Below are 26,966 nucleotides of genomic sequence, written 5' to 3'. Positions count from 1 at the left end.
CAATGTAGATTTGTCCCTGTGTTTTAGGTTATTGTACCACTGAAAGGTTAATTAATCTCCCAGTGTCTGGTGGAAAGCAGACTGGACCAGGTTTTCCCTCTAGGATTTTTCCTTAATTTAGCTCCATTCCATTAATTTTTTTATCCTGAAAAACTCCCCAGTCCTTAACAATTACAAGCATACCCATAACATGATGCAGCCACCATTATGCTTGAAAATATGGAGAGTGATACTCAGTAATGTGATGTATTGGATTTGCCCCAAACATATCACTTTGTATTCAGGACAAAAACATAATCGCTTTGACACATATTTTGCAATATTACTTTAGTGCATTGTTGCAAACTGGGTGCATGCTTTTGAATATTTATATTCTGTACAGGCTACTTTTTTTCACTCTGTCAATTAGGTTAGTATTGTGGAGTAACTACAATGTTGTGGAGCCATCCTCATTTTTCTCCTACCACAGCCATTAAACTATAACTTTTTTAAAATCAACATTGGCCTCATGGTGAAATCTGTAAGGGATTTCCTTCCTCTCCGGCAAACTAGGTTAGGAAGGACGCCTGTATCTTTGTAGTGACTGGGTGTATTGATACACCATCTAAAGTGTAATTAATAACTTCACCATGCTATGGATATTCAATGTCTGCTTATTTTTTTTACCTGCCTACAGATAGGTGCCCTTACATTTACATTTAAGTCATTTAGCAGACGCTCTTATCCAGAGCGACTTACAAATTGGAAAGCAAGGCATTGGAAAACCTCCCTGGTCTTTGTGGTTGAATCAGTGTTTGAAATTGACTACTCGACTGAGGGACCTTACAGATAAGTGTGTGGGGTAGAGATGAGGTAGTCATTCAAAAATCGTGTTAAACACTATTATTGCATACAGAGTGAGTGCATGCAACTTTTAACTTGTTCAGCAAATCTTTACTGCTTGCCATTAACAAAGGGGTTGAATACTTATAGACTCAAGACATTTCAGCTTTTCATTTTGAATTAATTTGTAAAAAATGTCAAACATCATTTGAATTTGACATTATGGGGTATTGTGTTTAGTGACAAAAACATCTCAATTTAATCCATTTTAAATTCATGCTGTAACACAACAAAATGTGGAAAAAGTAAAGGGGCGTGAATACTTTCTGAAGGCACTGTAATCATTACATGACTTTAAAGGATAGGTCATTTGATGCAAACATACAGTAAGTAGGTTATAACTTTTCCATTGTATAAATTACATTATCACAATCGCTTGATTGCTCTACCAGTCTGTACAACAAAGGGAATTAGCCAGAACCAAGCATGACAGACAATGTTGATTTGCAGGTGGAATGATGCCCAATGAGCTTGCAAGGTTAAAGTGGGACGCAAGGTCCGATTGGCACTGCATTGTCCAATGAGGTTGTGGGGTGAAGCCATGCATGTGCACAGCTCATGAACACTACAGAGTTTTATTTTATTCTCTTTATGCATGCTACAGAGGCTAGAGAACAATGATGTGATGGTGAAGGACAACATTTTCGGGACCACTTTTGGCTCGTGAGCGCTACTTTCAGAACTACTGACTAAAAAGTATCGGAAAAGTACTGAGGAATCTAAGTATTTTTCTACCTGACAGATTTCATCTGTCTTTTTATTTATTTATTGAAAGCATGAATGCAGAGGAGTGGCATTTATCAAAACTCAATTTATTGAAAGAATAAATAGTCAAAACAATATCATACATCTTTTTGGCTGACTATCTTACGGGACAGACAAGACTGACATTTACATAACAGCTTTTGTCAGGAAATGCATGCATACATATACTCGGTAATGTATACTGTTGCACAGACACGATGGATTGGATCCTGCAGTGCGACTTGAAATTTGCTTGATGAACATTGATGTGCGTGATGAACATTGGATATAAATTACTTTTGTCATCTACAGCTGAGTGGTCATATGAACTCAACTCCTCCTGAGATCAGCCAGTGACGGTCTTCCTGTCCTTGGCAACATGAGTTAATCTAGTCTCAATTGTCTTCGTCATGTGACTGTAAGTAAACCGGCTTGGCCTGCTTCCTCATGCGTTGCTGTGCTTTCAGCTTCCTGCCTTTCTGGGTTGCCAGTCCCATTACAGGCAGGTAGAGCTGCAATTAAAGAACCAAAATAAAACCATTACATTAGACAATAGTGAAATGACACAATAGTTCCTGAAAGAGAAACATTTGTTCTGGTTTAGATGTCTGTCACTTACAGGTCTTGGATAGGGATTCCTGTAATGAAGACCTGCAAATTAGAGTGGAGAAAAATGTCACATTCTCACACCTGATACATTGCTAAATTAAATCATTAAAAACGTCAACCAGGCTGTCGTTGACACTTACCAATTCCTATCCTTGCCTCACATTCGTCTATGCACTTCTTTATTGATGTATGATCTGTCAGCTAAAGGGGATACACAGAACAGATAAAGAAGAATTTGAGCTACACCAGACAACCTTTAGGGCCATCTTTTAGGGATAGGCATGAATAATAGAGTACTCGAATGGCCGTCAAATCTCGATCTTTAACCAAAGATCACATTTTTTTTTCAAATATTGTAAAATTATTTGGTGGAATGAGCTTTGTGGCTACCTGAACCGGCAAGTTACATTTTGTCTTGAAGACAAAGTGAATTTGCTTCGACTCTAGTGTTCAATTTGTACATGTGCATTTGCGGGGCACAACAAAAAAGAAACCAAGCCAAGCATCACACCGTTCATCTCCCTAAATTCACTTTCCCCTCTGTGTCTCAATCACTCAATTGCGTTCTAACCGTTCCCTCCACACACACAAAAGGCTTATTTCTCTCACAAATTTGTTTACATCCCTGTTAATGAGCATTTCTCCTTTGCTAAGATAATCCATCCACGTGACAGTTGTGGCATAGAAAGAAGCTGATTAAAAGGCATGATCATTGCACAAGTGCACCTTGTGCTGGGGACAATAAAAGGCCACTAAAATGTGCAGTTTTGACACACAACACAATGCCACAGATGTCTCAAGTTTGTTTTGAGGGAGCATGCAATTGGCATCCTGACTGGAGGAATGTCCACCAGAGCTGTTGCCAGAGAATTTTATGTTAATTTCTCTACCATAAGCCAACTCTACAATGTCGTTTTAGAGAATTTGGTAGTACGTCCAACCGGCCTCACAACTGCAGACCACGTGTAACAACGCCAGCCCAGGACTTCCACATCCGACTTCTTCACCTGTTGGATAGTCTGAGACTAGCAACCCGGACAGCTGATGAAACTGAGGAGTATTTCTGGCTGTAATAAAGCTCTTTTGTGGGGAAAAGTCATTCTGATTGGCTGGGCCTGGCTCCCCCGTGGGTGGGCCTATATCCTCTCAGACCCATGGTTGCGTCCCTGCAACTTCTGTGAAGTCCATTTAAATTGACTGATTTCAAATATGAACTGTAACTCGTTGAAATTGTTGCATCGTTGAAATTGTTGCATTGATATTTTTGTTCAGTATACTTATTTTTTTTCATCTGTAGCCCAATAAACTGCATGGTTCCCGAGTCATAGTGGGAGGGCCACACACCATATCATCACGTGACTCCAAGTCATATATCAATATTTGGCCTTTCCACTGCCATTTCTTGCATAACGCATTTTACCAACGCAAAAATAACCATTTCAAATTAACAAATAATCTGTCGGCATTTACAAAACTGTACCGTAACTTCCTGTTTCCATCACAGCGGTTGTGATTTTTTTTATACGTATGACTTCACTCACATAAAAACTGTGGACGCGCTGATCTACATATTTTTTGGTCTATAAATATGCAGGAATATTCTTAGGTATCTAAACCTATTGTCAACCTTTATTTAGGCATTTTAAAAATCCCTTCATTTCCCTATTACGACAATACTGTCAATTTACGGATATGATTGCGGCTGGCCAGATAAACACACCAGTAAATAGCTAAAGTTACACCGCAAGTCAGATGGCTTGTTGCCGAAAATGGAGCATGTTCAAAATGATAACCAGCTAACGTTATCTTAGCACAATGTTTATCTAGCCAGCTAGCTAGCACAGTAGCCAATATAGCTAGCTAGCTGACACTACAGATAAAAGGGTTAGTTATCGTAATCTTTGCTAACAGGTCACCAGTGGTGTAAAGTACTTAAGTAAAAATACTTTAATGTACAACTTAATACGTTTTTGGGGGTATCTGTACTTTACTTTAATATTTTTGACAACTTTTACTTTGACAAATTTTTCCTAAAGAAAAGAATGTACTTTTTACTCCATATATTTTCCCTGACACCCAAAAGTACTCATTACATTTTGAATGCATAGCAGGACAGGAAAATGGTCCATTCACACACTTATCAAGAGAACATCCCTGGTCATCCCTACTGCCTCTGATCTGGCAGACTCACTGAACACACATGCTGTTCTGGATGACTGTGTGATAATGCTCTCAGTAGTCGATGTGAACAAAAACTTTAAAACAGGTCAACATTCACAAAGCCGCTGGGCCAGATGGATTACCAGGACATGTTCTCAAAGCATGCGCGGGCCAACTGTCAAGTGTCTTCTCTGACATTTTCAACCTCTCCCTGATCGAGTCTGTAATACCTACATGTTTCAAGCAGACCACCATAGTGCCTGTGCCCTAGGAAGCGAAGGCAACCTGCCTAAATGATTACCGCCCAGTGGCACTCATGTCAGTAGTCATGAAGTGCTTTGAAAGGCCGGTCATGGCTTACATCAACAGCATCCTCCCGGACACCCTAGACCCACTCCAATTGGCAAACAGCCCTGACAGAGCCACAGATGACGCAATCTCAATCGCACTCCACACTGCCCTTTCTCACCTGGACAAATGGAACACCTATGTGAGAATGCTGTTAATTGACTACAGCTCAGCATTCAACACCATAGTGCCCACGAAGCTTATCACTAAGCTAATGACTCTGGGACTAAACACCACCCTCTGCAACTGGATCCTGGACTTCCTGACGGGCCACCCCAAGGTGGAAAGAGTAGGCAACAACACGTCATGCTTGCCACGCTGATCCTTAACACTGGGACCCCTCAGGGGTTTTTACTTAGTCCCCTCCTGTATTCCCTGTTCACCCACGACTGCATGGCCAAACACGACTCCAACACCATCATTAAGTTCTGACGACACAACAGTGGTAGGCCTGATCACCGACAACGATGAGACATCCTATAAGGAGGAGGTCAGAGAACTGGCAGTGTGGTGCCAGGACAACAACCTCTGCCTCAATGTGAGCAAGACAAAGGAGCTGATCATGGACTCAAGGAAAAGGAGGGCTGAACAGGCCCCCATTAACATCGACAGTGCTGTAGTGGAGCGGGTTGAGAGTTTCACGTTCCTTGGTGTCCACATCACCAACAAACTATCATGGTTCAAACATACCAAAACAGTTGTGAAGAGGGCACGACAAAACCTTTTCCCCCTCAGGAGACTGAAAAGATTTGGCATGGGTCCCCAGATCCTCAAAAGGTTCTACAGCTGCACCATCGAGAGCATCCTGACCGGTGCATCACCGCCTGGTATGGCAATTGCTCGGCATCTGACCGTAAGGCGCTACAGAGGGTAGTGCGAACGGCTCAGTACATCACTGGGGCCAAGCTTCCTGCCATCCAGGGCCTGTATAAAATAGGCGGGGACTTTGATCTCAGGCCCTTCTTATGAACAACATTTTTCCTTTATGAACAAGTCTTATATATTGATATATTCTTTCAACAGCTTATTAGCGTACACCTAATATGTTCCCCCTGTTTGATGATGCTCCTTAAACATTAAGGTTTAACCAAAAGATTACATGTAACAAATATGAAATGAAATAGAAAATTATGTGAAATTGAATGAAACAATGTATGTTAATGCAAATATGTTGTAAAATATTCCATTATGTTTCTATATGATAACAATAGCGTAGTAGATTTAATATGCCATATACTATTTTTTAACAGTTTCATTAATTAATTTGAATGAACTTAATCATTATGACACACTCCTCACTATTGTCATTGGTTGCACTAATTGCACTGTTTGTCTACATAACCTGGGTCAAGTATTCATGACATTACCCTGAGGAAGGCATAGTGATGCCCAAACAGTGGTAAATACCCAATAAGTACATGGAGTTTATACATGGAGTGTGCAACTTCATTTTGATAGTTTATGGTGTCAGAGACTCCAGTCACCCAAGTTATAGACTGTTTTCTCTGCTATCGCACGGCAAGCGGTACCGGAGCTCCAAGTCTAGAACCAAAAGGCTCCTCAACAGCTTCTACCCACAAGCCATAAGACTGCTGAACAATTAATAAAATCGCCACCAGACAATTTACATTGACACCCCCCCATCCTTTTGTACATTGCTGCTACTCGCTGTTTATTATCTATGCATAGTCACTTCACCCCCACATACACGTACAAATGACCTCAACTAACCTGTACCCCCACACCCTGACTCAGTACCGATGCCCCCTGTATATAGTCTCGTTATTGTTACTTTTTATTTTAGTCTAATTGGTAAATAAACTCAGCAAAAAGAAACATCCCCTTTTCAGGACCCTGTCTTTCAAAGAATTTGTAAAAATCCAAATAACTTCACAGGTCTTCATGGGAAAGAGTATAAACACTGTTTCACATGCTTGTTCAATGAACCATAAACAAATAATGAACATGCACCTGTGGAACGGTCGTTAAGACATTAACAGCTTACAGACGGGCAATTAAGGTCACAGTTATGAAAACTTAGGACACTAAAGAGGCCTTTCTACTGACTCTAAAAAACACCAAAAGAAAGATGCCCAGGATCCCTGCTCATCTGCGTGAACGTGCCTTAGGCATGCTGCAAGGAGGCATGAGTGCTGCAGATGTGGCCAGGGCAATAAGTTGCAATGTCCGTACTGTGAGACAACTAAGACAGCGCTACAGGGAGACAGGACAGACAGCTAATCATCCTCGCAGTGGCATACCGAGTGTAACACCACCTGCATAGGGTCGGTACATCCGAACATCACACCTGCAGGCCACGTACAGGATGGCAGCAATAACTGCCCGAGTTACACCAGGAACGCACAATCCCTCCATCAGTGCTCAGACTGTCCGCAATAGGCTGAGAGAGGCTGAACTGAGGGCTTGTAGGCCTGTTGGCAGGTCCTCACCAGACATCACAGGCAACAACGTCGCCCATGGGCACAAACCCACCGTCATTGAACCAGACAGGACTGGCAAAAAGTGCTCTTCTCTGACGAGTCGCAGTTTTGTCTCACCAGGGGTGATTGTCAGATTCACGTTTACCGTGGAAGGAATGAGCATTACACCGAGGCCTGTACTCTGGAGCGGGATCGATTTGGAGGTGGAGGGTCCGTCATGGTCTGGGGCGGTGTGTCACAGCATTACCGGACTGAGCTTGTCTGTCATTTCAGACAATCTCAACGCTGTGCCTTACAGGGAAGACATCCTCCTCCCTCATGTGGTACCCTTCCTGCAGGCTCATCCTGACATGACCCTCCAGTACGACAATGCCACCAGCCATACTGCACGTTCTGTGCGTGATTTCCTGCAAGACAGGAGTGTCAGTTTTCTGCCATGACCAGAGAAGAGCCCTGGATCTCAATCCCATTGAGCACGTCTGGGACCTGTTGGATTGGAGGGTGAGGGCTAGGGCCATTCCCCCCAGAAATGTCCGGGAACTTGCAGGTGCCTTGGTGGAAGAGTGGGGTAACATCTCACAGCAAGAACTGGCAAATCTGGTGCAGTCCATGAGGAGGAGATGCACTGCAGTTCTTAATGCAGCTGGGGCCACACCAGATATTGACTTTGTTCAGGGACACATTACTCAATTTCTGTTAGTCACATGTCTGTGGAACTTGTTCAGTTTATGTCTCAGTTGTTGAAACTTGTTATGTTCATACAAATATTTACACATGTTAACTTTGCTGAAAATAAACGCAGTTAACAGTGAGAGGACTTTTTTTGCTGAGATTATTTTCTTAAATCTTCTTGAAATGCATTGTTGGTTAAAGGCTTGTAAGTAAGCATTTCACGCTAAAGTCTACACATGTGACAAATAAAGTTTTGTCAATTATGTCTGAGTGTTGGAGTGTGCCCCTGGCTATCCATGAATTTAAAAAACAAGAAAATTGAAATTATTTATACTTTTACTTTTGATACTTACGTATGTTTTAGCAATACCATTTACTTTGATACTCAAGTACATTTAAAAACAAATACTTTTAGACTTTTACTGAAGTAGTATTTTACTGGGTGACTTTCACTTTTACTTGAGTCATTTTCTATAAAAGTATCATTACTTTTACTCAAGTATGACAATTGGGTACTTTTTCCACCACTGCAAGTCATATTTATCTGCTTAGCTAGCTAGCTTGCTTAATGCATGCATGTCCGGGCACGTCGACACAAGACTTATTGTTAGTGAATTAACTAAACTAATATTTGCAACAGGAGTTTGATTTTGGTCACTGTCTCAATTCATCAATTTCTCAACAGTGCACCTTTCTGTTGGAGAATGAGCAAGCTTACTACTACTGCTGATTTTCCCAGCTAGACATTCCACCAGAGGTGGCTGGCATAGCAGCAGTTTTGCTATGTAAAGGGACTATCGGCATTGCCGATAGAAGGGGATGGACTAGAAAAGGCCTATATCTGATATATAGCCTGATATATGGTCTTGGACAATTATTGGTCGTTCTCCAAAAATGCTTTTTCCATTCCGAGTACTTGAAAAAAGATATATGCGAACATTCAAATCATTTCAAATGTCCATCCCTACTATATGTACCTGTTGGTTCTGTCTGAAGAGGGTCTGGGCCTCCTGGACAATGTACTGTCTCTCGCTCTCAGTCTCTTGTGGGACTGTGGACTGCCAGCCCCGGGCGATCCGAAATACCCTCATATACAGTGACAGGACCTGATTACGTGTGGCAGATGTCATTTGGTCTAAAAACAATACAAAGCAGGGAATATGAAGAATATATGCAGGGAGTCAGACTGGGACCCTGTTAGAAATGATATAACCACTGATCAAACATCATTGGATAGGTGAAAACATATATATATATATATATATATATATGGATGTGAGTTAACTGCTTTGAATTATTACTGAAACAGACGTAGGTTTACTGCTGGAAAGTGTGGGAAAATAATACATGTACTCGCATGTTTAAATAAACCACTAGGTGGTAATATAACATCGGAAATGTTTTGTTTTCATTGTAGCAGGGACTAGAATGACAAGATAGCTATCAGCTTAGTAGAGTCCTTCACATACAGACCATCCCTGGTGACATTGATCGTATGTACACTATAATTAAATTAACTGATTTTCAGAAAAGTGTATAAGTATATTTAATTTTGATTAGCTCACTGGGGTCTGCATCACGCTGATGAACATTGGCAAATGTGAGCAAGCAGGGTGACTTTTTTTATGGGAGAATGTGCTGCTCGGGTTTCCTTAACCATAATAAGGATGAAGAAAAACTATTTTATCTCATAAATCTAATTGTGCTAATGGAAAAATGTCATATTCATAAATTCACTAATAAAAAAAACACTTCCGTGTTTTCTAGAAGTAATTCGAGCAGTACATTTGAGCAGACTATTCAACATCCTTCTAAGAAAGGTGTTAAAACAATCAATATGTGTTTATTTTAAGGTTTTTGTATAATATGTCATTTGTTGTACCCACTAGCATATGTTATCATTATCTATTTGTATACTTCTTGTATGTATACTGGTTTTTCTACATTTAAAAAAGAGCTAGCAGGGTGACAAGCCAATATACCTGGCTAATGGTGGCATGTTTATCTTTAATGTAATTGGAACATATAGGACAGGAATATCTAACGGTGTATGTCAACATTACAATAACATTAATTCCTAATGCTGATTTGCAGAATAGTCGTATTATGAATTACTTGACCTACCTGCTGTGCGCTTTTTAGTCAACATGTCGCATAGAGATGACGATTACAATGACGTATTTTATTAACATGTTCGCAGCAATCAGTGGGTTGCAAAGTCGCTACGAAACCATTTCATTTTTTATTTAACCTTTATTTACAATGACGGCCAATCCGGACGACGCTGGGCCAATTGTACGCCGCCCTATGGGACTCCCAATCACGGCCGGTTATGATACAGCCTGGAATCGAACCAGGGTCTGTAGTGATGCCTCTATCACAAACATGTAGTGGCTGAGACCGCTGCGCCACTCGGGAGCTCAAAAGTCCAAATGTAATTCGCTTTTCAAAGCCCTTCAAGTTCAAACCAAAAGTGGAAGAATATTTAACCTAATATTACGTCATGTTGATTCCTGTTCTTTTGAATTTTTGCCAGCCACTTCAAAAAAAGGTTTAACTAAATCTAAACAGGGGAGCCCATCCTTATCCATGTAGATCAGTGGTTATCATAGCTTTCTAGACGTCTCGCTGGTGGGGTGCTCTGCGGGGAGGAAGTGATGCGGGGAATATTCCCTTAATGTCCACATAAGGGCGAAACACAAAGAAACTGTAAGCCTTTCGTTCTGGTTCATCTGAGTTGTTTGATTTAGCAGTCAATTTAAAGTAGAAGTCAGTCGTTTATGGCGGTTGTTTGCAAACCAGGTGCGTTCTTATCAGGCGAAAGTCAACTGAAACGCTCGGTTTTGTTTTTGATGCTGACTAGCTAACGTTAGCTGGCTATCTTTTTAGCTATGTGGGGATGTTTGTTTGTGTCGTGTCCTAAGATAGCAAGCTAACGTTTTGTTTTACTAGTTAATGTTATTGGAGTGATGTACGCGATTTTCTAGACAATCATTTCTTTTTAAAAGGTACGTTTGTTGTTCACTATCTAAACAAGTGTTTAGCTTTGGCATGCTAGCTAGATAACGTTATTTGTAAAGTTAGCGCTCTAGCTACATGATGACGTGCTAGTTAGACAGCCACTAGTTAGGGTATGATGATGGCGAAGTATAGCAAGCCAAGGGAATTTAGCTACTGAAGTTGTTAGACAGTCATGTTGATTAGGTCAGCATGTTGTTAGTTGGTCAAACTAAAAGACGCAACTTGCCAACGCCGCGTTCAGATGAGTTAACGTTAGCTAGACTAGCTAGTTTAGATTATTTCTGGCAGTGTTATTTTGATAAATGGGTTGCTAACTAAATTAGTTACGTAGATGGCTATGTTAACTAGATATTCCCCTCAGTATTGAAATGGTAGATGTGTTCCTATTCAGCTAGCTAAAACAATCATCTCCATTTGCCATAATGTTCACCCCATTCTATAATTGAAAGCACTGCAAGCTTTTACCTGTACATGTCCACGGGGAACTAGATCGGAGGTTCCATTCCTCATGAATAGTTTCAATAGCTAAATGTGATCAGGGGCGGTTCTCTTGTAGCTAAGTGTTTCATCATCAAATCATGACTATTGCTAGGTGGCTTATGAATCTTGAGACAGCTGGAAGCTATCATGAATTTCTCATGAGTCACAGAATATTTCAAATGTATATAATTACAAGCTCTCACAAAGGAGAAGGTTTAGGCATATTTGTTGCTATAGTTTGCTGTGGGAATACCCTGCTACGTAGTAACTGACTGTTTCTCGATCTCAAATGACAAATTCACAGCAAGTAAACAAACTGAATCTACATGTGGGAGAACAACAGCCCTGTATGACATTATGCTTATGGTGACAAGATGGTGTGTGTCATTCAGCATTGCGGTCACTACAATGGAGCAGAAAAAGATGACACCTTCATCTAGAGTGGTCAATGCATTCTGAGGAAGTGTCTGTAAGTATTTATCAGCACCAACCCTTTTCTTGCTCTATCTCTGAACTACTCTGGTAGGGTATTGTGTAGGCTAGTAGTATGTATGAGCCAGACCACCTCTAATTGTTTTATCTTGTGGTTTCTATGGTTAAAAACATCTTGTTGTTAAGTATTTTAGTCTGTTTCTATGATAATCCATGCTATATAAGGCTCCTCTCTATAAGTGTTAAAACAGCCCTCCAGTTTGATTTGGACCACCCTCCTCTCCATGGTACAGTACCAGCTTCTATGGTACCAGGGCCAGGCTTCAAAAAGCTGCCAGGCCCTCCACCCTTCTTCGTTAGTGGTGATGTAGCCTACTGTATGATCTTCATATGTTTTTCTAACTGTGGTCGTTTTCTCTAGTAATTATCACCTCAGTGTTGTGGCTTTTGACCCTTTGTGACTAGCAGCTTTGTTGATCCAGTGATTCATTGTCACTGTTATTGTTGACTCTGTGTGACTGTGTTGGACTCCTCCTCTGTCTCAGGGCCCAAGGGCATGTTGAGACGTCTCACCAGGCCAGAGCAGAGGCGTCTAGGTGGGGCAGGCAGGGCCTGAAGGAGGGGAGGACAGACCGTGAGAACCAAAGGGAGCGACATGGGCCAGTGTGTCACCAAGTGTAAGAACCCATCGTCCTCGCTCGGGAGCAAGAGTGGCGACAAGGAGCCTGGGTCCAAGTCCCACCACAAGAAATGCGGGGGCACGGGAGGCAGTGGAGGAGGAGGACACAAGGAGGAGCCCAGCTCCCTGAGCAGCAAGGCCTCCAGTGAGCTCATGTTCAATGGCACCAAGAATGCCTTGGAGGTTACCGTGGACGCCACGATGATCCCCACATCGGCCATGATGGGGGACCTGAGGAATGAGGAGCACTCGGTGGCAGATAGGGAGGGGCCGTCCTTGCTGCGCATCGAGGAGCTTTTCTGCTGCTACAAGGACCCGCAAGAGGAGTCTATCTTGGAGGAGGGCATGGAGAGGTTCTGCAACGACCTGTACGTGGACCCCGCCGAGTTCCGTGTGCTGGTCCTCGCTTGGAAGTTTCAGGCTGCCACCATGTGCAAGTTTACAAGGTGAAAGATGGGTTGTGAAGGGGTAGGCATAAGACAAAGAAAACGCTACATCAATGTGTTGTTGCTGATATTCAGAGAATATCTTCTGAGAAGATTCTTCGAGTCAAGTATTGGTCCAAAAGAGACCATATTAGCTCATAATGTCTGATGCTAAACTCTGATCAAATTCAAAAATGTCTACGGCTGCCATGCACTGTCTGTTTTTGGCTAGTTTCCTGTTACTGTGCAGTGTTTCAATTAACATTGTTCTGGCTGGCCACCCCACTCGTTTCAGCAGCTCTGTAGCTCACACTTTATAGTTGACAGGTAGGGGGCACAAATAGAATCAGTCTCTGGCGCTGACACTGCACTCTGTAATAAGTGGCTGAGATGAGTATGGAGTGGACAGTGTGTCTTTCTGATGGTCTATTCCTCAGATGATTTTGTCTCATCAATTGTCATGTAATGTTGTACCTAGTCTGAAAATTTGACCTATCACGATCATTTTACATAAAACAAAATGTTCCCATCTGAGCTACCTAAACTTTGAAAGTTTTACTGTTGCTTTGCTGTTCAGACCAGGTCTGATTTAATGTCTGCAGTATAAAATGGGGTGGGGGAAAAACGGCATATCAGAGGACATATCTGGCCAGGGTGTCATGTGCTGAAGCGACAGAAGCACAATATGGCAGGGTGACAGGATGTGGTCAAGTTTATCTCAGGGGCATCTTGCCCTTTCTCTCCCTGTGCTGTAAAGTGTCTGGGCCTGCTACACGTTATGATACTGACAGAGTTGAGAGACCAAGACGGCACAGTTATTTCCTTGCTTACTTTTCCTGACTTGTTTATGTTGAGGCCTAGGTGATGTTTTATCAGTTTGATGGTAAGAGTTTCTCAACTGAACTTATTGGCTTGAAATTGCCCCAGGTTGTCACGGACAGGTTTTTCTCCACAAGGCTTATTTAAGGCTTATTGCCTGGTTCAAAGGTTGACATTATGTTGCAGCAAGGTTAAAGTTTTGTTTATATTAGTTTTATTTCTATTAAATTTAGTTTGTTAGTTTTCAGACCTGATTTGCTAGTTCTATTTCACAAAAATATTTATATTTAGTGTTTTATATTATTTAGTTGCAGTTATAGTTTTAGTGTTGGATAGAAATCATGTGTGGAGGCTCGGAACCATTTGTCAGAGTTGTTTGTTATTGTGTTTTTTAGAACGTTACCACATAGTGCCATGGCTTCATGGAACTCTCTTCCACATCAGGTAACTGATGCAAGCAGTAGGAAATTAGGATAAACGGATAAAAAATACTCCTTATAGAACAGCGAGGACTGTGAAGAGACCGACACACACGCATACACCTGATAAGACACACACTCTACACACACGTACACATGGATTTTGTATTCTAGATATGTGGTAGTAGGGTAGTGGCCTGAGGGTATATAACTGCCTTTATGTTGCTAGACCCCAGGAAAGGCAGCAGCTAATTGGGATCTTTAATAAATACAAATACCACAGAGAAGGCAGTAATATTAAAGGTGATCGGTTAGGTTGAAATTATAAAGTAAATCTCAATGTGACTTGGATTCAAAAGGAATAGCGCCAAGACTGGTGCAAAAACATATGGTGGAAGCAAACTCTCCCCATGCTTACACCAATCCAATGCTTTTTAACTTTGGTAGTACATGTAAGAAGAATCAAGTTAGCTACATTTTTTCCCACCCTGTTAGCAAGTGATAGTGACGCACTAAGTAGACCTATTTGAAACAACACCATCTTCTGGCAGCATTTACCAGCCAGATTCTGTAGCTTGAATCTCTTGAAAACCCTGTTAGATTTTTTTGCCAAAGTTTACAATAAAACTAAACAAAAAGTTTACAATAAAACTGAACAATTCATGATGATTTTATTTATTTTAAGTCAATTATAGTTTCAGTGTTGTTAATTATTTTTATTTAAGTTGTCTAAATAGTTTTTTCATGATTAATTTTCTTTTTTATAATAACCTTGTGTTGTGGTCTATAACGCAGCCCTGTTTTCCTCCACCTGTCTATAGGAAGGAGTTTGTAGACGGATGCAGGGCGATCAAGGCAGACAGTCTCGAGGGCATCTGCTCCCGGTTCCCCTTCATGCTGCTGGAGGCGCAGGGCGAGGAGAACTTCAAGGAGCTGTACCGCTTCACCTTCCAGTTCGGCCTGGACGCTGATGAAGGCCAGCGCTCGCTGCAGCGTGACATTGCCATTGCGCTGTGGCGCTTGGTCTTCACGCAGGACACGCCAGCCATCCTCGAGCACTGGCTGGAGTTCCTGGGCGAGAACCCGTCAGGTGTGCGGGGCATCTCGCGGGACACCTGGAACATGTTCCTCAACTTCACGCAGGCCATCGGGCCGGACCTAAGCAACTACAGCGAGGACGAGGCCTGGCCAAGCCTCTTTGACACCTTTGTAGAGTGGGAGATGGAGCGCAGGAGAAAAGAAGAGCAGTTAAAGAGGGCAGAGGAGGAGGACAGGGGATGCACTGAGACAGATGAGAGCTCTCCCTCCAGTACAGACAGACTTGCAGAGGGTGGACGGGGCTCACAGACCTGGGGGGGGCAATGACTATAGAATTCTGGGAAGGGAGGTTGGGGTGGGCGGAGTCTGACCTAAGTGAACTGTACATCTGTGAATCATTGGATGACAAATTGGTATTACTGTTATTCCTCTCTCTCCTTTTCTGTTGGGGTGGGCTGGGATTCGCTTCCACCCTGCTTTATTTCTGGTTAATGAAAGGGCTCAAATAACTATTGTTTTAGCACTTCTATTTAAGTTATTTGTTTTATTTTTCTTTAATATGTGTTTTAGGTAATTTGGACTTGTGGTCCATTTGAATCTTTCCCCACCCTCCCTAAACTCACAAAACAAGCTCAGTATATAAGGTTGCTTTAAAAGCCAGGTGCCAGAAAGCCATACCCCAAGTCTCATATTTTTACAGCTTACATTGACCTGGAAACACTGGTGATTTGACCTCTCACCCAAAGACGCAGGCCTATTAAATTCTCATATTACATTAAGGGACATCTAGTTGTCTGCAAATAACACCTTATTACCAGAGCCTGAGCTTTACCTTTTGGGGTCAGTGAAATCAACTTGATTTTAAATAATGTTTTTATTTTGGAACAATATTTGAGTGTGGATGAATTGGCTTGTGTTTTGAAATGTGGACTATTTAAAGGGTTATTCTTGGCCTATCTATTGCCTGTAGTTGTGATGGCCAACCATGATTTGTTCAAAGATGTGGTCGTACTCAAGCGTGCATAATGTCCTAAGACTGAGTAATGTCCTAAAGTAAACATTTATTTGACAGTGACAATACCAATTTCTTCCTAGAATTTTTATTTTATTTATCTAAATTAAAGTGTTTAGTGCATTCGGAAAGTATTCAGACCCCATCACTTTTTCCACATTTTGTTACATTTTGCCTTATTCTAAAATGAATTAAGTTAATTTATTTCCTCATAATGACAAAGCGAAAAAGGTAGTAGAAATTTTAGCAATTTGATTACAAATAAACAAATGCCTTATTTACATAAGTATTCAGACCCTTTGCTATGAGACTCGAAATTGAGCTCAGGTGCATCCTGTTCCATTGATCATCTTTGAGATGTTTCTACAACTTGATTGGAGTCCACCTGTGGTAAATTCAATTGCTTGGACATGATTTGGAAAGGCACACACCTGTCTATGTAACGTCCCACAGTTGACAGTGCATGTCAGAGCAAAAACCAAGCCATGAGGTCGAAGGAATTTTCCATAGAGCCCAGAGACAGGTTTGTGTCAAGATCTGTGTCACAGATCTGGGGAAGGGTACCAAAAAATGTATCCTGCATTGAAGGTCCCCAAGAACACAGTGGCCTCCTCCATTCTTAAATGGAAGAAGTTTGGAACCACCAAGCCTCTTCCTACTGCTGGCCGCTCGGCCAAACTGAGCAATCGGGAAAAGGGCCTTGATCAGGGAAGTGACCAAGAACCCGATGGTCACTCTGACGGAGCTCCAGAGTTCCTCTGTGGAGATGGTTGTCCTTCTGGAAGGTTCTTCCATCTCTGCAGCACTCCACCAATCAGGCCTTTATGGTAGAGTGGCCAGACAGAAGCCACTCCTTGGTAAAAGGCACATGACAGCCCGCTTGCAGTTTGCCAAAAGGTGCTTAAAGGAGTCTGACCATGAGATACAAGATTCTCTGAATGCCAAGAGTCAGGTCTGGAGGAAACCTGGCACCATCGCAGGGACTGCCAGGTTAGGATCAAGGGAAATATGAACAGAGCAAAGTACAGAGGGATCCTTGATGAAAACCTGCTCCAGAGCGCTCGGAACCTCAGATTGTGCTGAAGGTTCACCTTCCAACAGGACAATGACCATAAGCACACAACTACGACAATGCAGGAGTTGCGCTGGGACAAGGCTCTGAATGTCCTTGAGTGGCCCAGCCAGAGCTGGACTTGAAACCGATCGAACATCTCTGGAGAGACCTGAAAATAGCTGTGTGCGGCAACACTCCCATCCAACCTGACAGAGCATGAGAGGATCTGCAGTGAAGGTGCTCTAACAAAGTAGAGTAAAGGGTCTGAATACTTATGTACATTTTATACTTAAGTTTTATTTTTATGAATTAGCAAACATTTCTGGTTTTGCCTTGTCATTTTGGGGTATTGTGTGTAGATTGGGGGGGGGACAATTGAATTAAATTTAGAATAAGGCTGTAATGTAACAAAATGTGGAATAAGTAAAGATCTGAACTTTCTGTACCAATAAGTCCTTTCAAATGTCAAGTTGATTTCTTCGAAAACGATCCCACTCTTTTATGCTCTCTTCTGCTCTTTGAGTGCTCTAGACTGCAACAGTGTCTTAGCTTATTCGAACTAACAACCAGGGCTTGGTTCCATGTTGGTCCCTAGCCCCAGTCCCTTTTCGTGTTCATAGATCCCAAATGACTGGACGCATCTAAGCGATATGGTTTTGGCCTGTGGACTTATGCCTATAGCTTTCACATCTAGTTCTTTCAGAGCTGTGAACACCCTGGGGTAGGTAGGTGTTATGGGTTGGCCCTTGTCTTGTGCAAACAGAAGGTGGCTGTACCTGGGCTACATTCAGGACTGGGGCGTTACACAAAGCTTTTGTCTCGTTTACCTTTCCAAGTTCTCAACAATCTTATACCATTGGACAGCTATTCACTCTAGTTTTGTGAACATGTCAAGAATGTGTGTTGGCTGCTAGTGACCGTTGTGTTAAGTGCACAAAACACAATAGTCCTCCTAGTCGCCATGCTTGTAATGCTCTCATTCATTTATGTCTGCAGCACTCGGTTCTAAACCATTCACAACTGTTGAATGAACTTGGACATAGCCCAGGCCTTTTGGTGACAGTGGATTGTTAACCAGGTGTATTGGCTCATTGAGTATCTGTAACTAGGTCAGGTGGTGCCCTTCTTGTGAGGTTTACATTTACAATGTTTTCATTTCAGATCCCTTTGCCCTTTTTATATAAAATGCATTGATTTATAATAAATAAAACAGTGTTCAACTTTTGACAGTCGTCCACAAAATGCATTTGGGGAGTTTAATTATGTTTTTGTGGTGTCATTTTCCCGCTCTGATTCAGGGTTGCAGTATGGCTTTTGAGGACATTTGGACACAACTGGGCATCTAATCATACAAACCTTCTGTTTTCTATGTCCCAGGCTGCTCCCTGCCCAGGTTCTTACTTTTCAAGCTAAATATTAGCTGTTTAAATTAGACAGGTCATTTTATTGAGAAATGTATTACATTTTTTTTTAGCTCTGATATGGCCAGAATAGAATTTATTATAGTTAGTAAGGGTAGGCAAAGTATACTTCCCCGCTGTTGTAGGGCTGGGCTGTTTAGACTGGCAGTGTACACACAACATGGTGCTCTTCCTCATGGGTGTGTCCAACACAAAGGGGCTTTCGCTATTGGTGGATGTTTCTCCTGGTAACTAGCATCAGCTGTTACCAACACACAGGACACATGCGAATCGGACTTAATCTGGATATCGATAAACTGCGCTATAATACCCGTGAATAGAGATGATATGGATTGTGAGTATTTAAACATAAAACGAAAATGTATCTTTAGTCTAAAAACAGCAAGTTAATGGAAAATGATAAGAAGCCTAGCCATTCGTTAGTGTAGCTGGCTAGTTTAGCCACACAGCTACAGCGTCCAGTGGTTCTCGTGCAGCCAGCAACGTCAGTTAGCTAGCGTCGATTTGCTAGAAATACAACTGAATATCTATACTGATTCATTCACCGAGTGCGCTAACGTCAACGTCTTGAGTGCATTGTTGAAACTTAACTATGTGAAATGTAAAAGACTGATATTGTAACAATGACGGAAATGCGTTATGCGGGTAAAAGAGAATCCAGCTGCGGCAACGCTCACATCCAGCAGCGCCAACATCTGCAGACGGACGGTCCTCATAAAAAAGTTTCTCGGTCCATTTCTATTTTTCTTGCTTCAGAGCTGATTTCGAACATCGTGGAATGACATCATCCTCTCATATGGAACTGGGGCTATGTGAAAAACAGTGTCTGAGATATACAATAGGTAAAGAGGTAAGCTAAATAATATTCTTTCTCATTCAAATAATTGGAGAACACTGAGTAGCTGAGGTCATGTGAATGGACGTCCACTACAAAAAGGGATGGCCCTGCCATGAAGCCTGATATACGTGCCAACTCCTCATGCTCAAGTGGAGGACGCTGTTGCATCTCTGCCATGGTGTTTTGTAAAGGAGGTGCACAATCCTGACAATTAAAAGGACCAATAAAACAATTTTAGTCTTGTAAATGTCTTGTCTGTGACTCTTATCCACATAATAAAAAAAAAATGTATATAACCTTTTAACTAAGCAAGTCAGTTAAGAACAAATTCTTATTTACATTGACGGCCTGGCAAAAGGCATCCTGCAGGGACTGGGGTTAAAATAATATATATAAATATTGGACAAAATACACATAATGAAAAGTGAGACAACACTTCACAAAGAGAGACCTAAGACAACAACATAGCAAGGCAGCAACGCATGACAACACAACATGGTGCAAACATTATTGGGCACAGAAAACAGCACAAAGTGCAAGAAGGTAGAGACAACAATACATCTCCTAAAGCAGCCACAACAGTCAGTAAAAGTGTCCATGATTGATTCTTTGAATGAAGAGATTGAGATAAAACTGTCCAGTTTGAGTGTTTGTTGCAGCTTGTTCCAGTCGCGAGCTGCAGCGAACTGAAGGACGAAAGACCCATGGATGTGTGTGCTTTGGGGACCTTTAACAGAATGTGACTGGCAGAACAGGTGTTGTATGTGGAGGATGAGGGCTGCAGTAGATATCTCAGATAGGGGAGAGTGAGGCCAAAGAGGGTTTTATGAATAAGCATTAACCAGTGGGTCTTGCAACCGGGAATATGGAATTGACCAGTTTACAGAGGAGTATAGATTGCAGTGATGTTTACATTTACATTTACGTCATTTAGCAGACGCTCTTATCCAGAGCGACTTACAAATTGGTGCTTTCACCTTATGACATCCAGTGGAACAGCCACTTTACAATAGTGCCTCTAGGTCTTTTAAGGGGGTGAGAAGGATTACTTGATGTGTCCTATAAGGAGCATTGGTGGCAAATCTGTTGGCCGAATGGTAAAGAACATCTAGCCGCTCGAGAGCACCATTACCTGCCAATCTATAAATGATGTCTCCGTAATCTAGCATGGGTAGGATGGTCATCTGAATCAGGGTTAGTTTGGCAGCTGGGGTGAAAAGAGGAGTGATTACGATAGGGGAAACCAAGTCTAGATTTAACTTTAGCCTGCAGCTTTGACATGTGCTGGGAGAAGGACAGTGTATCTGTAACCGATGTGAAATGGCTAGCTAGTTAGCGGTGGTGCGTGCTAATAGCGTTTCAATTGGTGACGCTCTGAGACCTTGAAGTAGTTGTTTCCCTGGCGCGATGGGTAATGATGCTTCGTGGGTGTCAGTTGTTGTGTGCAGAGGGTCCCTGGTTCGAGCCCAGGTAGGGGTGAGGAGACGGACAGAAGCTATATTGCTACATTGGTGCCGTGACCCAGATCACTGGTTGCTGTGGAAAAGGAGGGTGAGTGTTTGTTTTTTTCTGGTTGAAATGTTTATTATGACTAAAAACAACCTGAGGATTGATTATAAACATCGTTTGACATGTTTCTATGAACCTTACTGATACTTTTCAGATTTTTTGTCTGTCTGTTGTGACTGCCTTTTGAGCCTGTGGATTACTGAACAAAATGCGCAAACAAAACGGAGGTTTTTGGATTTAAAGAGGGACTTTATCGAACAAAACACATTTATTGAGTAAATGGGAGTCTTGTGAGTGCAACCATATGAAGATCATCAAAGGTAAGTGATTAATTTTTTTGCTATTTCTGACTTGTGTAACTCCTCTACTTGGCTGGTTACGGTTTGTAATGATTTGTCTGCTGGGCGCTGTTCTCAGATAATCTCATGGTATGCTTTCGCCGTAAAGCCTTTTTGAAATCTGACACCGTGGTTGGATTAACAAGAAGTTCATCTTTAAACCGATGTGTAATACTTGTATGTTTTATGAATTTTTATAATGAGTATTTCTGTTTTAGAATTTGGCGCTCTGCAATTTCACTGGATGTTGCCCAGGTGGGACGGTAGCGTCCCACACCCTGTAGAGAGGTTAACACAAAATCCGGGGAGGGGCCAGCTGAGTATAAGTCTGTATATAGTCTGTCATCTGCATATAAATGAATGAGAGAGCTTCCTACTGCCTGAGCTATGTTGTTGATGTAAATTGAGAAGAGCGTGTGGCCTAAGATCGAGCCTTGGGGTACTCCCTTGGTGACAGGCAGTGGCTGAGACAGCAGATGTTCTGACTTTATACACTGCAGTCTTTGAGAGAGGTAGTCAGCAAACCATGCCAAAGACCCCTCAAAGACACCAGTTCTCCTTAGCCGACCCACAAGAATGGAATGGTCTACCGTATCAAAAGCTTTGGCCAAGTCATTAAAATTAGCAGCACAACATTGCTTAGAATCAAGAGCAATGGTGACATCATTGAGGACCTTTAAGGTTGCAGTGACACATCCATAACCTGAGCGGAAACCAGATTGCACACCAGAGCGAATACTATAGGCATCAAGAAAGCCAGTCAGTTTATTATTGACAAGTTATTCCAACACTTTTGATAAACAGAGCAAAATAGAAATAGGCCTGTAACAGTTAGGATCAGCTTTCCCCCTTTTAAATAAAGGACGAACCATGGCTGGCTTTTAAGCAGTGGGAACCTCCCCAGAAAGGAGACAGGTTAAAAAGGTCGGAGGTAGGCTTGGCGATGATAGGAGCAGCACCTTTAAAAAGGAAAGGGTCTAAACCATCTGACACAGATGGTTTTTTGGGGGGTCAAGTTTCAGGGGCTCCTTTAGCATCTCAGGCTCAGTGACTGCCCGCAGAGAGAAACTTTGTAGCAGGCAGGGGAAAAAGAGGGATCTGGGATAGTCGCATTAGAAGGGGTGGGAGATGAGGAAATGTTGGAGGCATGGCTGAGTCAAATAGGAATCCTGACTTAATGAAGTGGTGATTAAAGAGCACAGCCATATGCTTCTTGTGGTTATTACTGACATCATCAACATTAACCTCTCTGCGCACGGAACCCGGTAGCGGGCTGAAATTCCACAACATACGGTGATCGCTACATAAATAGTCATATTAAACATTCATGAAAATATAAGTGTCTCACATGTATCAAAGCCTAGAATCTTGCTAATCCAACTGCGTTGTCAGATTTAAAAAAGGATTTACTGCGAAATAATACGATGCAATTATCTGAGGATAAAGCCCCATAAAAAACAACTATTTCAACCAGCACAGGCTAACAAAATCACAAACTGCATTAAAATAAATTGTTCACCTTTGAAGATCTTCGTCTGTTTGCAATCCCAATGCTCATTGTTACACAATGAATGATCTTTTGTTTGATAAAATCCGTTTTTATAGCCTAACACGAAACATTTTGTGAACCTCTTGTGTCGTGAATTCCGTCTCATTCCATTTTCGACGACACATTCCAGGTAAATAACCCACACAGAACGTGACTTTTCCAGTCATGTTTGGTTTCATTGCAATCAACTGGTTTGTAACACAACCAAACCTGATGGGCCATTTCGCGGGATGTATTGACTGAAAGAAACCGATTTGAAGACAACAAGTAATGACATCACTGTGCACCAATGATATGACCACTGTTTCGTTGATTGACTGTATTTTAACCCAATGACCACGGATCGTCTTGAAATCTAGCTGGGTAGATAGCCAATGAGCTGAGGTAAACGGCAATATGCAATGGTTATTTGTTGGAAGACCAACCCATGTAGTAAACTCCTGCGTAAAGAGAGTCATTCGCTATTGAAGTTTTATATCGGAAGGAGCTACGCATATTACGCACTGCATTGTTTGGTAAACGCACAGATTCAGCTGTTTATATATCAATCAGTATGGCGACTAAGTTAGGGAAAGCTAAATTGAAGTCTAGATATACAGGTGTACACACAATTTTAGAAGAAATTGATCGGAAAAGTGAGACAGATTGTTGTAGGACGATTCATTTAGCGATTCCCAAGTGGAGGAGTATTTTTTGAACGGAGAGGAAATGTTTTGGACTGGTAAGTTCTTCTCATGCTAATGCCCTTGTTTGAAATTAATAATCTAAAATATTATTTTTTTATTTTTAGAAGCAATATATAAAAATGTAATGTAAATTAAATGTGAGATGCGTGTGTCTGCCGCCCCACCCCAACCCACATGAAATAGCCTATTTGAGACTGTTGAGGGGAGGGCAGGCCCACAACAATGGCCAAAGTGAAATGGAGAAAGTAGATACAGCTGGTCTGTTGTAATATAATAAAGACAGTAGATCTAGCTGGTCTGTCATAATATAATAGAGACAGTAGATCTAGCAGGTCTATAATAATATATTCAACCTTATGTTCCCTGTACTCTATATATATATATATATATATATATATATATATTTTATTATACCTGTTGATACTCACTTTACAGCAGAAAGAGACTGCTATGGCACCTGGCATCAAAAGCACAATAGAGCTTTGGCAAAGTGGGTGGAGTTATATCTTTCCTGTTTGTCCCTGTCTGGGGGTCTCATCGGATGGGGCCACAGTGTCTCCTGACCCCTCCTGTCTCAGCCTCCAGTATTTATGCTGCAGTAGTTTATGTGTCGGGGGGGCTAGGGTCAGTTTGTTATATCTGGAGTACCTTTTCTGTCTTATCCGGTGTCCGGTGTGAATTTAAGTATGCTCTCTCTAATTCTCTCTTTCTCTCTTTCTCTCGGAGGACCTAAGCCCTAGGACCATGCGCCAGGACTACCTGGCAGGATGACTCCTTGCTGTCCCCAGTCCACCTGGCCTTGCTGCTGTTCCAGTTTCAACTGTTCTGCCCGTGGCTATGGAACCCTAAACTGTTCATATTTACTCTAGAGGTGCTGTCCTGTTGCATCCTCGACATCCACTGTGATCATTATTATTTGACCCTGCTGGTCATCTATAAACATTTTAACATCTTGGCCATGTTCTGTTATAATCTCCACCCGGCGAACCACTAGCCTGGTTCCTCTCTAGGTTTCTTCCTAGGTTCTGGCCTTTCTAGGGAATTTTTCCTAGCCACCGTGCTTCTACACCTGCATTGCTTACTGTTTGGGGTTTTAGGCTGGGTTTCTGTACAGCACTTTGAGATATCAGCTGATGTAAGAAGGGCTTTATAAGTAAATTTGATTTGATAAATACACCTCTGCTGCTTCATCGCCCCAGCGATCACTGCCTCATTGCCTGCGTACGTACTGTGTCCGCGGTCAAATGACCACCCCTCATCACTGTCAAATGCTCCCTAAAACACTTAAGCGAGCAGGCCTTTCTAATCGATCTGGCCCGGGTATCCTGGAAGGATATTGACCTCATCAAGTCAGTAGAGGATGCCTAGTTTCTCTTCAAAAGTGCATTCCTCTCCATCTTAAGTAAGCATGCCCCGTTCAAAAAATGTAGAACTAAGAACAGATATAGCCCTTGGTTCACCACAGACTTGACTGCGGCGTTCTGCATTAGCATCGAATAGCCCCGGCGATATGCAAAGTCAGGAAGCAATATACTCAGTCAGTTAGGAAAGCTAAGGCTAGCTTTTTCAAACAGAAATTTGCTTCCTGTAGCACTAATTCCAAAACATTTTGGGACACTGTAAAGTCCATGGAGAATAAGAAAACCTCCTCCCAGCTGCCCACTGCACTGAGAATAGGAAACACTGTCACCACTGATAAACCTACTTTAATCGATAATTTCAATAAGCATTTTTCCACGGCTGGCCATACTTTCCACCTGGCTACCCCTACCCTGGCCAACATCTCAGCACCCCCTGCCTCAACTGGTCACCATAGCAACACCCACCCGTAGCACGCGCTCCAGCAGTATATTGCACTGGTGATCCCCAAAGCCAACACTTCCTTTGGCTGCCTTTCCTTCCAGTTCTCTGCTGATATTGACTGGAACGAATTGCAAAAATCTCTGAAGCTGGAGTCTTATATCTCCCTCTCTAACTTTAAGCATCAGCTGTCAGAGCTGCTTACCAATCACTGTATCTGTACACAGCCAATCTGTAAATAGCACACCCGACTACCTCATCCCCATATTATTACCTACCCTCTTGCTCTTTTGCACCCCAGTATCCCTACTTGCACATCATCATCTGCACATCTATCACTCCAATATTAATGCTAAATTTTAATTATTTTCGCCTCTATGGCCTATTTATTGCCTACCTCCCTACTCGTCTACATTTGCACACACTGTACATAGATTTTTCTATTTTTCTTTTATGTTATTGACTGTACGTTTGTCTATGTGTAACTCTGCTGTTGTTCTTTGTCGCACTACTTTGCTTTATCTTGGCCAGGTCGCAGTTGTAAATGAGAACTTGTTCTCAACTGGCCTACCTGGTTAAATAGAGGTGAAATAAAAAAAGTAATGAGGCAAATAACAAAATGGAAAATCATTTAAAAATATATATACAGTGCCTTGCGAAAGTATTCGGCCCCCTTGAACTTTGCGACCTTTTTCCACATTTCAGGCTTCAAACATAAAGATATAAAACTGTATTTTTTTGTGAAGAATCAACAACAAGTGCGACACAATCATGAAGTGGAACGACATTTATTGGATATTTCAAACTTTTTTAACAAATCAAAAACTGAAAAATTGGGCGTGCAAAATTATTCAGCCCCCTTAAGTTAATACTTTGTAGCGCCACCTTTTGCTGCGATTACAGCTGTATGTCGCTTGGGGTATGTCTCTATCAGTTTTGCACATCGAGAGACTGACATTTTTTCCCATTCCTCCTTGCAAAACAGCTCGAGCTCAGTGAGGTTGGATGGAGAGCATTTGTGAACAGCAGTTTTCAGTTCTTTCCACAGATTCTCGATTGGATTCAGGTCTGGACTTTGACTTGGCCATTCACCTGGATATGTTTATTTTTGAACCATTCCATTGTAGATTTTGCTTTATGTTTTGGATCATTGTCTTGTTGGAAGACAAATCTCCGTCCCAGTCTCAGGTCTTTTGCAGACTCCATCAGGTTTTCTTCCAGAATGGTCCTGTATTTGGCTCCATCCATCTTCCCATCAATTTTAACCATCTTCCCTGTCCCTGCTGAAGAAAAGCAGGCCCAAACCATGATGCTGCCACCACCATGTTTGACAGTGGGGATGGTATGTTCAGGGTGATGAGCTGTGTTGCTTTTACGCCAAACATAACGTTTTGCATTGTTGCCAAAAAGTTCAATTTTGGTATCATCTGATCAGAGCACCTTCTTCCACATGTTTGGTGTGTCTCCCAGGTGGCTCGTGGCAAACTTTAAACGACACTTTTTATGGATATCTTTAAGAAATGGCTTTCTTCTTGCCACTCTTCCATAAAGGCCAGATTTGTGCAATATGATTGTTGTCCTATGGACAGA

At 41.9% G+C, this 26,966-nt stretch overlaps 2 protein-coding genes across 8 annotated transcripts; one reads left to right on the top strand and one right to left on the bottom strand.

The window, feature by feature from the left end:
- Positions 1 to 1,673: 1,673 nt before the first annotated feature.
- lyrm1 (LYR motif containing 1) lies at positions 1,674 to 11,409 on the bottom strand. 2 transcript variants are annotated; one of them, XM_029684291.2, is made up of 5 exons: positions 11,343 to 11,409; positions 8,834 to 8,991; positions 2,376 to 2,436; positions 2,246 to 2,277; positions 1,674 to 2,138 (listed from the first exon to the last, which is right to left on the bottom strand). In XM_029684291.2, the coding sequence occupies exons 2-5, from the start codon at positions 8,984 to 8,986 to the stop codon at positions 2,022 to 2,024; spliced, it is 363 nt and encodes a 120-aa protein (XP_029540151.1). In that variant the 5' UTR covers positions 8,987 to 8,991; positions 11,343 to 11,409; the 3' UTR covers positions 1,674 to 2,021. The 2 variants fall into 2 exon arrangements, with proteins under 2 accessions (XP_029540151.1, XP_029540150.1); XM_029684290.2 differs by lacking the exon at positions 11,343 to 11,409 and adding an exon at positions 9,981 to 10,082.
- Positions 10,334 to 18,460, top strand: LOC115143863 (DCN1-like protein 3). 6 transcript variants are annotated; one of them, XM_029684289.2, is made up of 4 exons: positions 10,334 to 10,565; positions 11,750 to 11,826; positions 12,335 to 12,914; positions 14,953 to 18,460. In XM_029684289.2, exons 3-4 carry the CDS (start codon positions 12,445 to 12,447, stop codon positions 15,494 to 15,496), a joined length of 1,014 nt encoding a protein of 337 aa, XP_029540149.1. In that variant the 5' UTR covers positions 10,334 to 10,565; positions 11,750 to 11,826; positions 12,335 to 12,444; the 3' UTR covers positions 15,497 to 18,460. The 6 variants fall into 6 exon arrangements, with proteins under 6 accessions (XP_029540149.1, XP_029540147.1, XP_029540144.1 ...); XM_029684287.2 differs by having other exon boundaries at positions 11,662 to 11,826; XM_029684284.2 differs by having other exon boundaries at positions 10,334 to 10,658; positions 11,662 to 11,826.
- Positions 18,461 to 26,966: the final 8,506 nt, after the last annotated feature.

Source organism: Oncorhynchus nerka, linkage group LG16 (genome assembly GCF_034236695.1).
Source record: "Oncorhynchus nerka isolate Pitt River linkage group LG16, Oner_Uvic_2.0, whole genome shotgun sequence".
Taxonomy (NCBI): Eukaryota; Metazoa; Chordata; class Actinopteri; order Salmoniformes; family Salmonidae; genus Oncorhynchus; species Oncorhynchus nerka.
The sequence above is the reverse complement of the archived record's forward strand: the minus strand, read 5'-3'. Positions and strand labels throughout refer to the sequence as shown.

Bases quoted from the DNA above. Each gene is read 5' to 3' on its own strand.
- lyrm1 (XM_029684290.2), bottom strand. From the start codon at position 10,005: ATGTTGACTAAAAAGCGCACAGCAG. The intron at 2,437-8,833 runs GTACATATAGTA...TATCCCCTTTAG, and splicing joins TCTTCAGACAGAACCAACAG to CTGACAGATCATACATCAAT. The intron at 2,139-2,245 runs GTAAGTGACAGA...CTTTAATTGCAG, and splicing joins GGAATCCCTATCCAAGACCT to CTCTACCTGCCTGTAATGGG.
- LOC115143863 (XM_029684289.2), top strand. From the start codon at position 12,445: ATGGGCCAGTGTGTCACCAAGTGTAAGAACCCATCGTCCTCGCTCGGG. The intron at 12,915-14,952 runs GTGAAAGATGGG...ACCTGTCTATAG, and splicing joins ACCATGTGCAAGTTTACAAG to GAAGGAGTTTGTAGACGGAT.